Source organism: Phragmites australis, chromosome 23 (genome assembly GCF_958298935.1).
Source record: "Phragmites australis chromosome 23, lpPhrAust1.1, whole genome shotgun sequence".
Classification (NCBI taxonomy): Eukaryota; Viridiplantae; Streptophyta; class Magnoliopsida; order Poales; family Poaceae; genus Phragmites; species Phragmites australis.
Genome location: NC_084943.1, coordinates 22427740 through 22439752, shown reverse-complemented (window position 1 = coordinate 22439752; position 12013 = coordinate 22427740). Strand labels below are relative to the sequence as shown.

Here is a 12013-nt window from a genome sequence, read left to right as displayed (position 1 = left end):
TTCCATTAAAACCCTAGCCACCACACCCTCCTCCATGGTTGGGGGAGATGTTAAATGCCGCCGCCAGGAGGCCAAGGAGGCTGCATGCTCACAAGGAAGCATGGTGCCATGAGGAGGAAGCTGTGCGTGCCCTCGCCCTCGTGATGCGATTGTCGTTGCTATCCTCCATGCGCAAGCCGTCTCCATCCTCAACATCCGGACGCTCGTTCCGATCATTCATGACCTTAACTCTCCCAACTACACCAAGTAGCACGTCCTCCACCTCGTACCCTCAGCAAATACTCCCTCACCGATCATGTGCTCCCTGATGACACCTTCCTTGACCTCACACATTGGGTATGGATGGACTATGTCGTCCGCTCTTGGTTGTACGGCACCATCTCCATCGAGCTCCTTGAGAATATTGTGATGACCCCAACCTCCACAGGGGCGGCTCGTCTTGATGGGACTCGAGCAGCAATTTATAGGGAGATCCATGCGTTTTACCTGGGCATGAAGTTACGCGACTTCATCCAGGGCATGGTTGATGCCCTTGACAATTTGGGCGAGTCGGCTCATGACTGTACCCTCATTCTATCTATTTTGTGTGGACTGATCGAGAAATTTTCATACATGAAGAATCTACTGAAACGCCAAAAGCTATTCCTCCTCATTCATTGAGGTTCGCACTTCGATCTCTTCCTCGAGGAGATCATGATGACCAACAAGCTAGGGTTCTCTCCCACCGTCATGGTCGCTGCTGCCGTTAATTGCCAGCTCCCCCCCCCCCTCTAGCATATACGCCTCTGGCGTTTCCTCCGCCCACGATATATCCTCCACAACTTCTAGCAGCAACCACATCAACAACCGTCATCGCTGCGGCAAGCACAACAATTCTAGTGGTGGTGACGGCAACGGCTGCAACATGCATTTGGGAAAAAAGATCAGCCTACTTGTCCATAGATTAGTGGATCCTGATCTTTGTTCGCCTAAAGATCACGATATGAAATTGGCTATACAGTGCATGCACTCTTCCCAGAAAGGCTACACGGAACTGGATTCTGTTGCAAATGTGGTCGATGCATTACCGGTCTAGCTAGTTGCCTCTCCACTGATTAACTGGCTTTTTAGATTACAGCTTTCGTTTCTTTTTGTCTTGAAAAGTAAGTTAGGTTTGTGGATAGGGTTCTCTGAGACTGATCCTATTTTGTGCATTCAGTGACTTGATCTTAAGGGGCTGCAAAAGGCATATAACCTGAAATGAATGAAATATTAGAGTTAACTGACTGAAGATGATTGCTTCATGCGCACTTCTATGAAACAGGCTGTGTGCATCTTAGGAGGATGCCGAGGTTAGAACAAGCTTCCATTTTTTTTAAAAAAAAATGCATACTTATCATAAATAAATAAATAAATAGTTAACAGAATTACAGAAGATAGATTGGCGTAGCATTATGTATTTAATCAGATTGAGACTGAATGAGCCCTTTTCCAAATTGCAAGCATGGTACACCACATTCTGTTCGATTCCAGCAGGAACCGGGAAAATCCCTTTTCTTTTTGTCCAAACGGGTCTGTGTAGCCTAAACCTTCCGTCGTTTTATCCCTCGCTGATCTTTTGTGCGAGAGAGACCCTTTTTTTTTTACCGTTTTAGAGATGAAAGTTTCACTGTTTACCATATTTTTCTTTTTTGAATTTTCACTGCCAACTAAATTGATAATAAGTAAGGATACATGAATACTCGACAAATATATATTTTTTTTTTTTGTCTCACTACAATTTTTAGAGGAGAACTTACACATCATACACATGAGCTTACACCGTACTTTTTGAGAGGGTAGAGGGGACACACTATCTACATATTCTACACTCACACAATATGCACACATACGTGTATATACACGCACGCATAGAAAAGGATTGTGAGGCTCGATGCTTCCAGTACGTGAGAACGTATAGTACTACTGAACGCACACTCATGTGTATTTTACTGGAGAATAAATTCCCAGTAAGACACTCGGGTTGATCCCAGGGATCGAACCTGAGCTAGTGGGAAGAGCAATATCACCCCCAACCACCGAGCTTGACGGTCATTCTCAACTTCCATTGTACTTGCTCATATTAGAAGAAGGAAACTTCCTATATTCTTTTTAAGCAAGTGAAGTTCACATGTATGCAGCCAGCTCAAAGTGTTGTGGACTCCAACACAGCAACACCATATGGGCATGTTTAATAGAGCTCCCATGATCACTGTGGCAAATAATTCTCTAAAGAAAGTGATTTTGTAGTTAAAAGTGATTTTTAGAATAAACTCTACGTAGAAGGTGATTCTGTAAGGAAAATTAATTAGAAGAAACTATTTTTTTAGCTCATAGTATCTAGTTTATTTTAGAGAATTATTCATACAGAATCACTCTGAGAGCTGAAAATTATAAACTGTCGTTTGGCAAAGCCCCCACTAATTTCACTCAATGAGCTGGTTTGAGAGCTCTGTCAAACATATCCATAAAACCGTAATAACTCCCCCTCCTCTAAAATGGCCCCTGATTAGTTATCTTTTTATCCTTTTTAAGCTTTACTTTTCTGATTTTACTTATTTCAAAACCTTACCTAGTGGATCATAGTGTGGAAGCCTCTACCTTGCATTGTGCACTAACTCAATGAGCAATCCTACTCCTTAACCACTAACGTAGCCTTCATATGAATATGTAAACAACTTGGCCTTTTTCTGATAACAACCGAGTAATGACTCGCCAATTTGCTGTTGGTTGTTACTGTTCACTTGATAAACGCTCTTCAAAGACCGACAGATAAACTCACATGTCTGTCATTCTAGAAGCTTCAGGGGTGCTAGCACTTCAGTGGTGATACATTCGATCAGATCAATTTGTAGATGACCTCTGCGATTAGTACGAGCAGAGTGAAACGATTGCTGATTGAGTTGAAGGTTGGATTGGAGGAGGCTGCTAGCTAGATCTGTCAGTGCTTGATGGATGTAGGGTTTGCCTTTTGCCATGCAGCACCACGTGTTTGGTGAACTCTGCTCGACGAGACAACAAGCATCGCGTTGCTCGTCATCATTGAGGAGATTCCACTCGGTATCTATTCCAGGGCTTGATTCGGATTTGATCAACTTCTTCCATTCTCCGGGTACAAGTACGAAAGTATTTATTACATTTAGTGTTTGTTACTACAACTTACAATGAAATATTACTAGACTATAGCATTCTATTGTTACGATCTACGAGACTCGATTCCTTTATTCATTGGTCGATATGGATAGTTGAGGAGTCAAATTAGTTTGAAGAGTAAATCTGATACTACTCTTCATTACCGATTAAAATTTCATAATTTTTGAAAAAAATAAATATAAAATTTTAGAATTTTTTTGACTGACATGTGAAATCTAAATGATAGATGATGAAAAATAATTGATTTTTAGTCTTTTCGCTAGTGATTTTTAAAAAACGAAATTGAAATAATTGCCCTTCACCTTAGGTGGTTGAGGAAGCAAATTGATTTAACGAGTCATAGTCGCTACAATTTACGGGATTCAACTCCTTTACTTTACATCCATCTTCAAACTTGTTAGAAACCGAAACATAGAAATTAATTCCATGTAAAAACAATTCGTACTGTTCAATCAAGGCCGCGGAGGGTGAAAAAAATCCAGAAGAATCCTTGTTGAAGAAGCAGTCAAGCAGGCACAACTGTGAACAGTATCCGTGTCCTGCCTTCTCTTCCAACCAATGGCGGATCGATAGAGTCGATAGATTTATCATTGGTGGAAACCAGTGGTTGGCTACTTGTTGCAGCAGCTCCTGTTCCTGCCTCACCAATGGAGGAGCTAAAGAGCAACTTGTCACCTGCCACTTAGGGCTCACAATTGAATCTATGGGTTCACATATTTATGGATTCTTTACGTGACAAGTTTAGATTTGGGTTTAAATTTTTACCTACATGTTTAGTAGGTTAGGTTTAAATTTAACATTTTGCCTGTGGGTGTCCACAGGTCGTTCGGTATAGTAGTAGCGTAGCCCACTCATTGTATGTGGACCAGCCCGTGAACTAAAAGTGAAAACCCTAATGTTGATTAACTCCTCCTGACCACCACAGTCGTAGTGCTTGACCCCGGTGTGTCGCCCGCTACCCCCATCAAAGCCCTCACTATCGACGATGCTGACACGTCGCCTAGGCTCTTCGTTGCTCCTCCACACTCTCCTCCTCACGATGGCCGTCGCATTCTCCCCTACCGCGATCGTCGCCGCCGACAAGGGTGGTGATGAGGGCAATGCGGGGAAGGAGGAAGCGAAGGTTGTGGCTATGGCCGCGGGGGAGGGCGGAGACGGGGTGGCTATGACGGATGCTGACGAGAAGGTGGTGGCGCAGAGCAATGTGAGGGCAAGCATAGTGGTGAAGGTGTGTGGATCTGGACCCCACTGACGCCCCATCGACGCTCGACTACCGATGCCTTGGCGAGGCGCCGTGCTCTGTCACTCCATAAGTCCAACACAGGGATCCACTAGTGAGTGATTGAGCGCTAAGATGTGATAAGTTGCTGATCTAAGATGTGGTGCTACTGTGTTGATGTTAAATTGAACCTAATGAATATTTCGACGGGTTTAGATTTCATTTTTAACCAGTTTATTAATTTAAATTTAGATTATAACTAATGAGTTTCAGATTAAATATAATTTTACTCCGTCCAAATCCGACCCGACCATTGCCCGTCTGAGTGCCACTCTTGCAGATCTTACCCTGCTTAGTAGTTCGCCAATGCCGCGGCTTGTACTTTCTTGTCATTTGACACCATGATTAGTGTACTTTAACCGCCTTGTGCGCACTTGAGCTAATTATAATCGCTGCAATGGGGGATGGTGATTTGGAAAGGGAGCCTCCATTTGGGGAGTAAAAAATCGAGCTTTGCATTGAAGAGGGTAGTGAGTGCCATTGTGCTAATCACTTCGCTTTGGCTCAAGTTGGAGGAGGCTTTCTCGGTGTCAGTACCACCCATTTATACGCGCCTCCCCCGTCCCGTCTTGTCCCCTCTCTCTCCTCTTCCTCTTGTCTCTCTCTCTTCTCTCTCCTGCTTCTGTGGTTCTTGTTATCCTGTTCCACCCCATCAGATGCTCCCTGCTGCTGAAATGTGAGTGGGTTTTGTTTCCTTGTTCCTGTGCATCCTATTGGATCCTTTCGGTTTGGTTCGTTCTTATGCCCCGGGAGATTCTTGCATCTCCTGGTGCTGTACATGCATGGGCAGGGCTTCTTGCTATGTTCTTGGCTCCTGAGTCGTGACCTCAGCTTGGGAGCTGAAATCTTGCTGGCTTCTGTGGCTGTTATTTGGGGTATAATCTTGCATTTCCCCCGGAATAATCATGCGATTTTGGGTTTTATGATTCAGTTTTTCCTCTTTGTTCCTATAAATATCACCTTTTGTGGCTTCCTGATTCAGTTCTTGGAAAGAGTTTGGCCTCTTTGGTTCTTGATTTGCTCCATTTCTCAGACCGTCCTTCTGTCTTCTCATATCCTGCATTTCTTTAGCTTTTCTGTTGAAGACTTTTCTCCCTTATTTACGATTTCACCTCTCTTCCTGCTCCTTACCGCCTGATTTGTGCTTAATCTATCCACTTGTTTTTTGGTGCTCTTGATTGTAGTTGGTAGTTAGGTGCTTAAATACATCCACCCCAGAGAACATCGAACAGAGAGTATTTGTGGTGGTTGCTGCCCAGCCTAACCAAGCTCTGACTTTCTTGAGGGAAGGCACGAGGACAACACAATGATGAGCTTCAGCAGCCATGAGGGGTTCGGGCAGGTCGCCGCCGCCAACTCCAATGGAGCTTCGCTGCCATGGTGGACAGGGGCGCCTCAGATGCTGTACGGCGAGCCGTTGGGCCAGGGGAAGCCGCCGGCCATGTCGCCGGAGGCCGCGTGCCGGGTGAGCCGGTTCCAGGTTGTGCCGGGAGCGCAGGCGTTGCTGGATCCTCCGGTGGAGAGGGGTCTCCCTGAAGTCCTGAAGTTCTCCATGGCTCAAGGTGAGGATGGTTTTGTCCTTGTGCATGTTTGTAGCTAAGTTGATGCAAGAACATGGCATGGACTACAGGACTAGTTTAATCTGTGCATGTTGGCAGAAAACATTTGGGATGGATGTGAAACATGTGAAGACCACTGTAGGATTCAGATTGCAATTATCTGGCTTTGAGTACGAACCTGGCAGTTTCTGTTTTTAGTTATTTCACTGTTAGGGACATTCTAGTACTAAAAAGGGTTTAGTGTAAGTGATTGATCTCCCTAAGCAAAACTGGAGACTTATGAAAGAACTTTGCATATATATTGTCTCACAAAAAAGTAATCGCATATATAGAGGTGGGATCTGTCTGTGCTGTGAGAAGATGATGATGTGTCTTACCTGAACGGGACATGATTGTACTGTTCAGTGTTTAGGACCCATAGATACTAATAGTAGAATTGGTTACCATTCTATTTTTCAGATGTTACTCATGTACCGTGTGTAGTGATGGAGCTCTTTCTTCACACCACATATTAAAAAGGCTATCCGGTACACAAATCCATGAAGTATAATAGGGACAATAGTGTTAATGTGGACCAAAAATTACCTGTAGCTGGCAGTGAAAGCAGGTTTTTGTAGAAGTGGCAAAATTTCTTATTTACACCCCTGATGTCATTTTTTTCAATGACACTTGGTCACTACCTAGGACAAGAGGAAGACAGTAGCATTATACCAAATACAAAGTTTCCATGATTTCATCTATTTATGATACCTGGCATACCGATATTTGCCAGAATTTGAAAACCAGATGTAATCTTCTCCGGTGGTCATAATATTAGTGCATTTAAACTTTATTCTGTGGTGATAGTATAGTGCATTCCATTCAAGAAGTACCATAAAATTCAAGAAGTACCATAAGTACTGTAAATTTTTGGTACCTTCTTCACACAAACCTGGAGTTGATAACACTGGGTCGCATGACATTATTTCAGTTATGTGACAAACACCTTATATATGCCCAACTAGTTTTTTATATGTACCAGAGAAATATTGAGGCCCTCTTTGGAACGTGGGGTTCTCAAAACGCAAGAATAGGAAAATGTAGGTTGGGAGATGCCTGACACTTGCAATCCTACAGGAATTCAGAATGCAAGAAAGTTTCTAATGGAGAGTTTGGATGGAGAGCAGGAAAAACACAGGAATTTGAGGAGAGAGATTAACACAAAGGAAACTATCCAAGAAGTTGAACCTGTTGCTAGAATTCCTCCAAAATTCCTATGGAACAAGCCATTCTATAGGAATTTTGGAGGATTTGTAGGAACACAATCCTTTGTTCCAAAGGGCTTCATAGGAAAGTTTCCTATAGGATTCAAATCCTCTCAAATTCCTCTATTTTTCCTATGTTCCAAAGGGGCCCTGAACTTTTCTGGCAATAAATACTTTTCTCTCATTCAAAGCTGGTGTGGCACCAAAAAACAATCATAACATGCTGAAATTATGCATTTGGAGTTAAGGACTACACCCCCCCCCCCCCACAAACACACACAAACAGAAAAAAATGCTAGTTGCTAGATAAACTTGATCCCTTCTAGACTTGCACATGCACATTTAATATTTCCAATACACCATAAATTAACATGCCACGGGTACAGGGATTCACAAATGGTAAAAAGTGAGTACTTGCTGATAGCACGGTGGTAAGGCACCCAGTTGTGGTGCTACCAGCCAAGGCTCGAACCCTGGTTCTCACAAAAAAGGCACCTCATTGTGTGTCGCTTTCAGTGCGGTCTTGGGTGGCCGTGAAGTTGCTTTCAGTGATGCCCTTGGGTGGCCGACCTTCCGTGCCTTTTCTCAACCTTTAAAGTAATGCCATGGGCTGTCTTCCCCCATAGGTCGAGTTTTTTTAATTGTATTGATGAGATTATATAGGTTCCTTATTTCCAATTATGTGTGAACAGATTTCAGACTCTAGCAACTTGAATGTTGGATGGATGTCTACTTTACTTTTACTTGGTCTGTAAGTACCATTATTGAGTGCTCCTTTGTTTTGTGTCATTTGGCTTCAGGTAAAGGGGAGAATGGTTCTGAGCACTCTGCCACTGTTGCTTTGCAATCACCTTTTGCAATATACAATAGTCATTTTGAGCTGGGCCATGGTCAATCAATGGTATGACTGTCCATCTACTTTGTTTATGTGTATTAATGAGGATAACCTCTTTGTGATTAAAATTGCAGTGCCATTTTTCAACTTTACAATTCAAAATGCATCTTCACTTTGGTGCTTATTGATGACTGACTTCTGGCGTGTCAGGTTTCCTCTAATAATCCTTATGCTGACCAGCACTATGGCCTGCTTTCTCCTTATGCAATGGGAGCAACGGTATGTTCTATTTGTCTTGAACCAGTCATCAACAGAGTTTCTCTGATTGGTTTCTTAGTTGTGGCAACATATCACAAACCCTGTTAAGGTGATCGTCTATTATGACTCACATTGTAATGGTTTGCAACCAAAACTTTACTCACATTGTAATGGTTTGCAACCAAAACTTTTCTTTCTTTATAAAAAGATACACAATTTTCTTGCATATTCTAGAGAAAAAGAGTCATCTATGGAGTTTCTTTGACTGATTTCCACATTTTCAGCAATTTATGTAATAATTCTTTTCAGTTTTTTTTTTCTGTTTCTCAAATTGTTTTTAATGTTGGGTGTATTGTTTTAATGGCCATGAAATCCACCTGTGTGGCTGTGCCTCAACTCTTTAACTGTAATCTCCCTTCATTCAGCGGTAATCTGGTTCATCAAATAGTAAAAGCAGATTGGCTATTATAATATGCTACCATGAGAAAATAAAAGAAATACAAAGTAATCCGGGGAATAAATGCACTGGCGCTGGATGATCAGGTGTAATAGTTATAGTATGGTGAGACTTTCTTTCATTAATTTTGGCCTGAAGCCATTTTTTTTCCATGGATTGTTTTACTATTGGCATTCTAATGACAATACAGAAAGGAAATACCTCTATTTGATGCTGTCGTTTGTGAAGTAAGAAATTTGTAGAATATTTATGATTAGCTCATATCTTCCACATTATTGTTTGTGGATGCAGCCTGGTGGGCGTATGCTTGTACCACTGAATATGCCAACAGATGCACCAATTTATGTGAATGCTAAACAATATGAAGGCATTCTTCGTCGACGCCGTGCCCGTGCCAAAGCAGAGAGGGAAAATAGGCTGGTCAAAGTCAGAAAGGTATCTCTCACCTCACAAACTATCAATTGAACTCCTTAACTATCACCTTTTCCTGAATAATTTTATATCCACCATGTCATGCAACATTTATTCTATTGTCTTGTACCATTCATGTCAGTGCTTTTGATAATGCAGCCATATCTCCATGAGTCACGTCATCTTCATGCACTGCGTCGTGCAAGAGGCTCTGGTGGACGCTTCCTGAACACAAAGAAAGAGTTCAATGGGAAGGACGCTGGTAGAGGGAGCAAGGCAAAGGTCAGCAACCTGCTAATGCGCCAGGCTGCATCTCCAAGTTCAGAGATCCAGCAGTCAGACCTGGGCAACCCGAGCAGCATCTCCAGCCTGTCGGGTTCGGAGGTGACAAGCATATATGATCATGAAGATGTGGAGCACTACCACAGCTTTGATCACCTCCGGACACCCTTCTTCACCCCGCTCCCGAGCATCATGGACGGTGAGCATGGGGTCGGTAACCCCTTCAAGTGGGCAACAGCCTCTGAAGGCTGCTGCGACCTCCTCAAAGCATGACTGGAGGGGATACCAGGCAGCCGAATATTAGGAGCTGGTGACTACCGGCTGCTGCCGGCGGTTTCCAGCTCCGGTTCAGGGATTTATCCCTGCCTTAGTTTGGCTGTCGGTAGGCAAATCATTCTTGGCTTTAGGCATTGTGGTGATTCACTCATTGCCTAAATGTCCTCGAAACTACTATAGTTTCTGGGATCGTGGTGAGTGGAACACCCCTTGCCTGCAAAAATTATGATCTAAATCGGTACTACTAGCTACCGCAATTTAGGTCGTTTAACGGTAGCAGGTATCAGCTTACTTTTCTGAATAAACTCTCGAACTTCAGACCAGTCTGAAGTTTCAGAGGTACTGGCATTGGAGTATGCTTGGAGTCTGATGGATTATGGTATGCTTGTATCTTGTGTGGACTTGCTTTGTACTTTGTGGTGTTGAAAACTCGTACTTGGTAATGTAATAATGTATTGAGGCCTGGGCTTGGTTTGTATGTTGTACTGTTGCATCTCTGTGCCATGGCTTTGGAGGTATTTTGCTGTGCCAGAAGAAATTTTGCTTGAAGCTTGCAAATACTTGGATATGCCAACTCTGCAAGAAGGCATTATCTATGTGGAAATAATGCTCAACTCCCGCATCTGTTTTCTGGCTGATCTGTGCAAATTACTTTTTCTTTTAATACAACCTCATGAACTAACTTGACAGAAAACTCACTAAAACTGCACCCTTTTTTGGGCTAGTTTTATAATGAAAATCACGAGTTCAATGTTAAAGCAATTTTTTTAACGGCACTCCTGACCTTTCATAAACAAAGTGCAGACTGAAAGGATGAGTGGGTGGGATGGGAGGACGAGAGAGATTGCGATGCGGAGGAGAGAGTGCGAGATCCCATGAGGATATGCTGACCTTGTTGTCCATGGCGCTGCCGTTGTCCATGGCGCTCTCGTCGACGGCACCGGTGGCGGCGCCCCGAGGCCGAGGGGGCTTTGGTATGGCGAGAGCCTCACCATTCTCCCTCCCAGATAACTTTCACGGCCTAATCCTTGCCGCGAGACTGCAGCTTGCTTGTTCCATCGTGCCCGTGGCCCGTGGAGGACCGACCATCACGGCGATCTCACCGGAGCGGAGGCCGATCGATGGGTGCGCGATCACAACGCAGCAAACGGCGCCACGAAGATCGAGGAGGAGGCGACGCCGCCGCCCATGCCCTCTACGTGCCGGTGGCGCGGGTGCACTGCTCGGCAGTGTTACCGGACTCGGGTGCAGATATAGGATTCGAGGTTTCTTTTAATATATTATTTATTTAATTAATTATGTGTTAAACCAAGCTATATAAACAATATATATGTATAATATAAAGATCTGTCTCTTCTTTAATACACTTAAATTGAAATAAAATTGCAGTTTTGATTTATAATCAGATCCACTATATTCGTCAAAACTAAAAAACAGAAAATAGAAAAAAGTATAAAAATTAAAATGAACCATCATTTTGTTCACCTATCCTGTCAATCATTGGCCCAACTTCCCTTCCTTTACTCCATATCGGTTCTCCTTTGATCTCTCTTGTGCTCACATCAGGATTTCAGAGGTGACGGTGATGGTGTTAGAGTTTATGGAGCAGGGAGGAGAAGACAGTAGCAAAAATAACGAGCGGTGGCTTGGATCTGCACGAAAACATGCTCAGCATCTTGACATGGCTTCTCTAATATTGTAGGTCCGTCACCTCCTCTTCTCCCTCACTATCACCTCTCATTCTGCTCCCTGTCATTGTCTCCTTCTACTCTCCCTAGCCTTGGGCACGGCCAAGACCCGTCGGATACATATCGCATCACATCTGATCATGAGTCAACATTGTGATACACGTTGATGCAGTAAAACAAAAATGGACACGCGAGTCCCTGTAACACTACCACTCGGACGATCCCCACACCACACACTGCTGGCGGAGACATATGCGGACACTACAACGACGAACATCAAGTTTGCGCCGGCGACGGCTACCATTAGCTGTGGCCAATTCATCCTCGACGACGAGGCAGCAGCGGCCGACGTGCGAAGAGCCACCCATGTAATGGAGGGGTAATATGCAAAATTGCAATTTAAATAGGGTCTCTTCTGCAAATATTTGGTTCACGATTATTAATTGCGATCCACATTAAGGACTATTTTGTAAATATTCTGATCGTGATTAATAAGTAGCGACCAAATCAGGGACTGATTTGAAAATTTTAGGATCGCGATTAGATCCAAAGT

General features: G+C 43.4%; 1 protein-coding gene across 4 annotated transcripts; it reads left to right on the top strand.

Annotated features, from left to right (window-relative positions):
- The first annotated feature begins 4913 nt into the window (after positions 1-4913).
- LOC133906510 (nuclear transcription factor Y subunit A-10-like) lies at positions 4914-10250 on the top strand. 4 transcript variants are annotated; one of them, XM_062348433.1, is made up of 6 exons: positions 4914-5126; positions 5741-6012; positions 8054-8154; positions 8299-8367; positions 9095-9238; positions 9374-10250. In XM_062348433.1, exons 1-6 carry the CDS (start codon positions 5107-5109, stop codon positions 9767-9769), a joined length of 1002 nt encoding a protein of 333 aa, XP_062204417.1. In that variant the 5' UTR covers positions 4914-5106; the 3' UTR covers positions 9770-10250. The 4 variants fall into 4 exon arrangements, with proteins under 4 accessions (XP_062204417.1, XP_062204418.1, XP_062204420.1 ...); XM_062348434.1 differs by having other exon boundaries at positions 4919-5126; positions 5635-6012; XM_062348436.1 differs by lacking the exon at positions 4914-5126 and adding an exon at positions 5133-5325.
- Positions 10251-12013: the final 1763 nt, after the last annotated feature.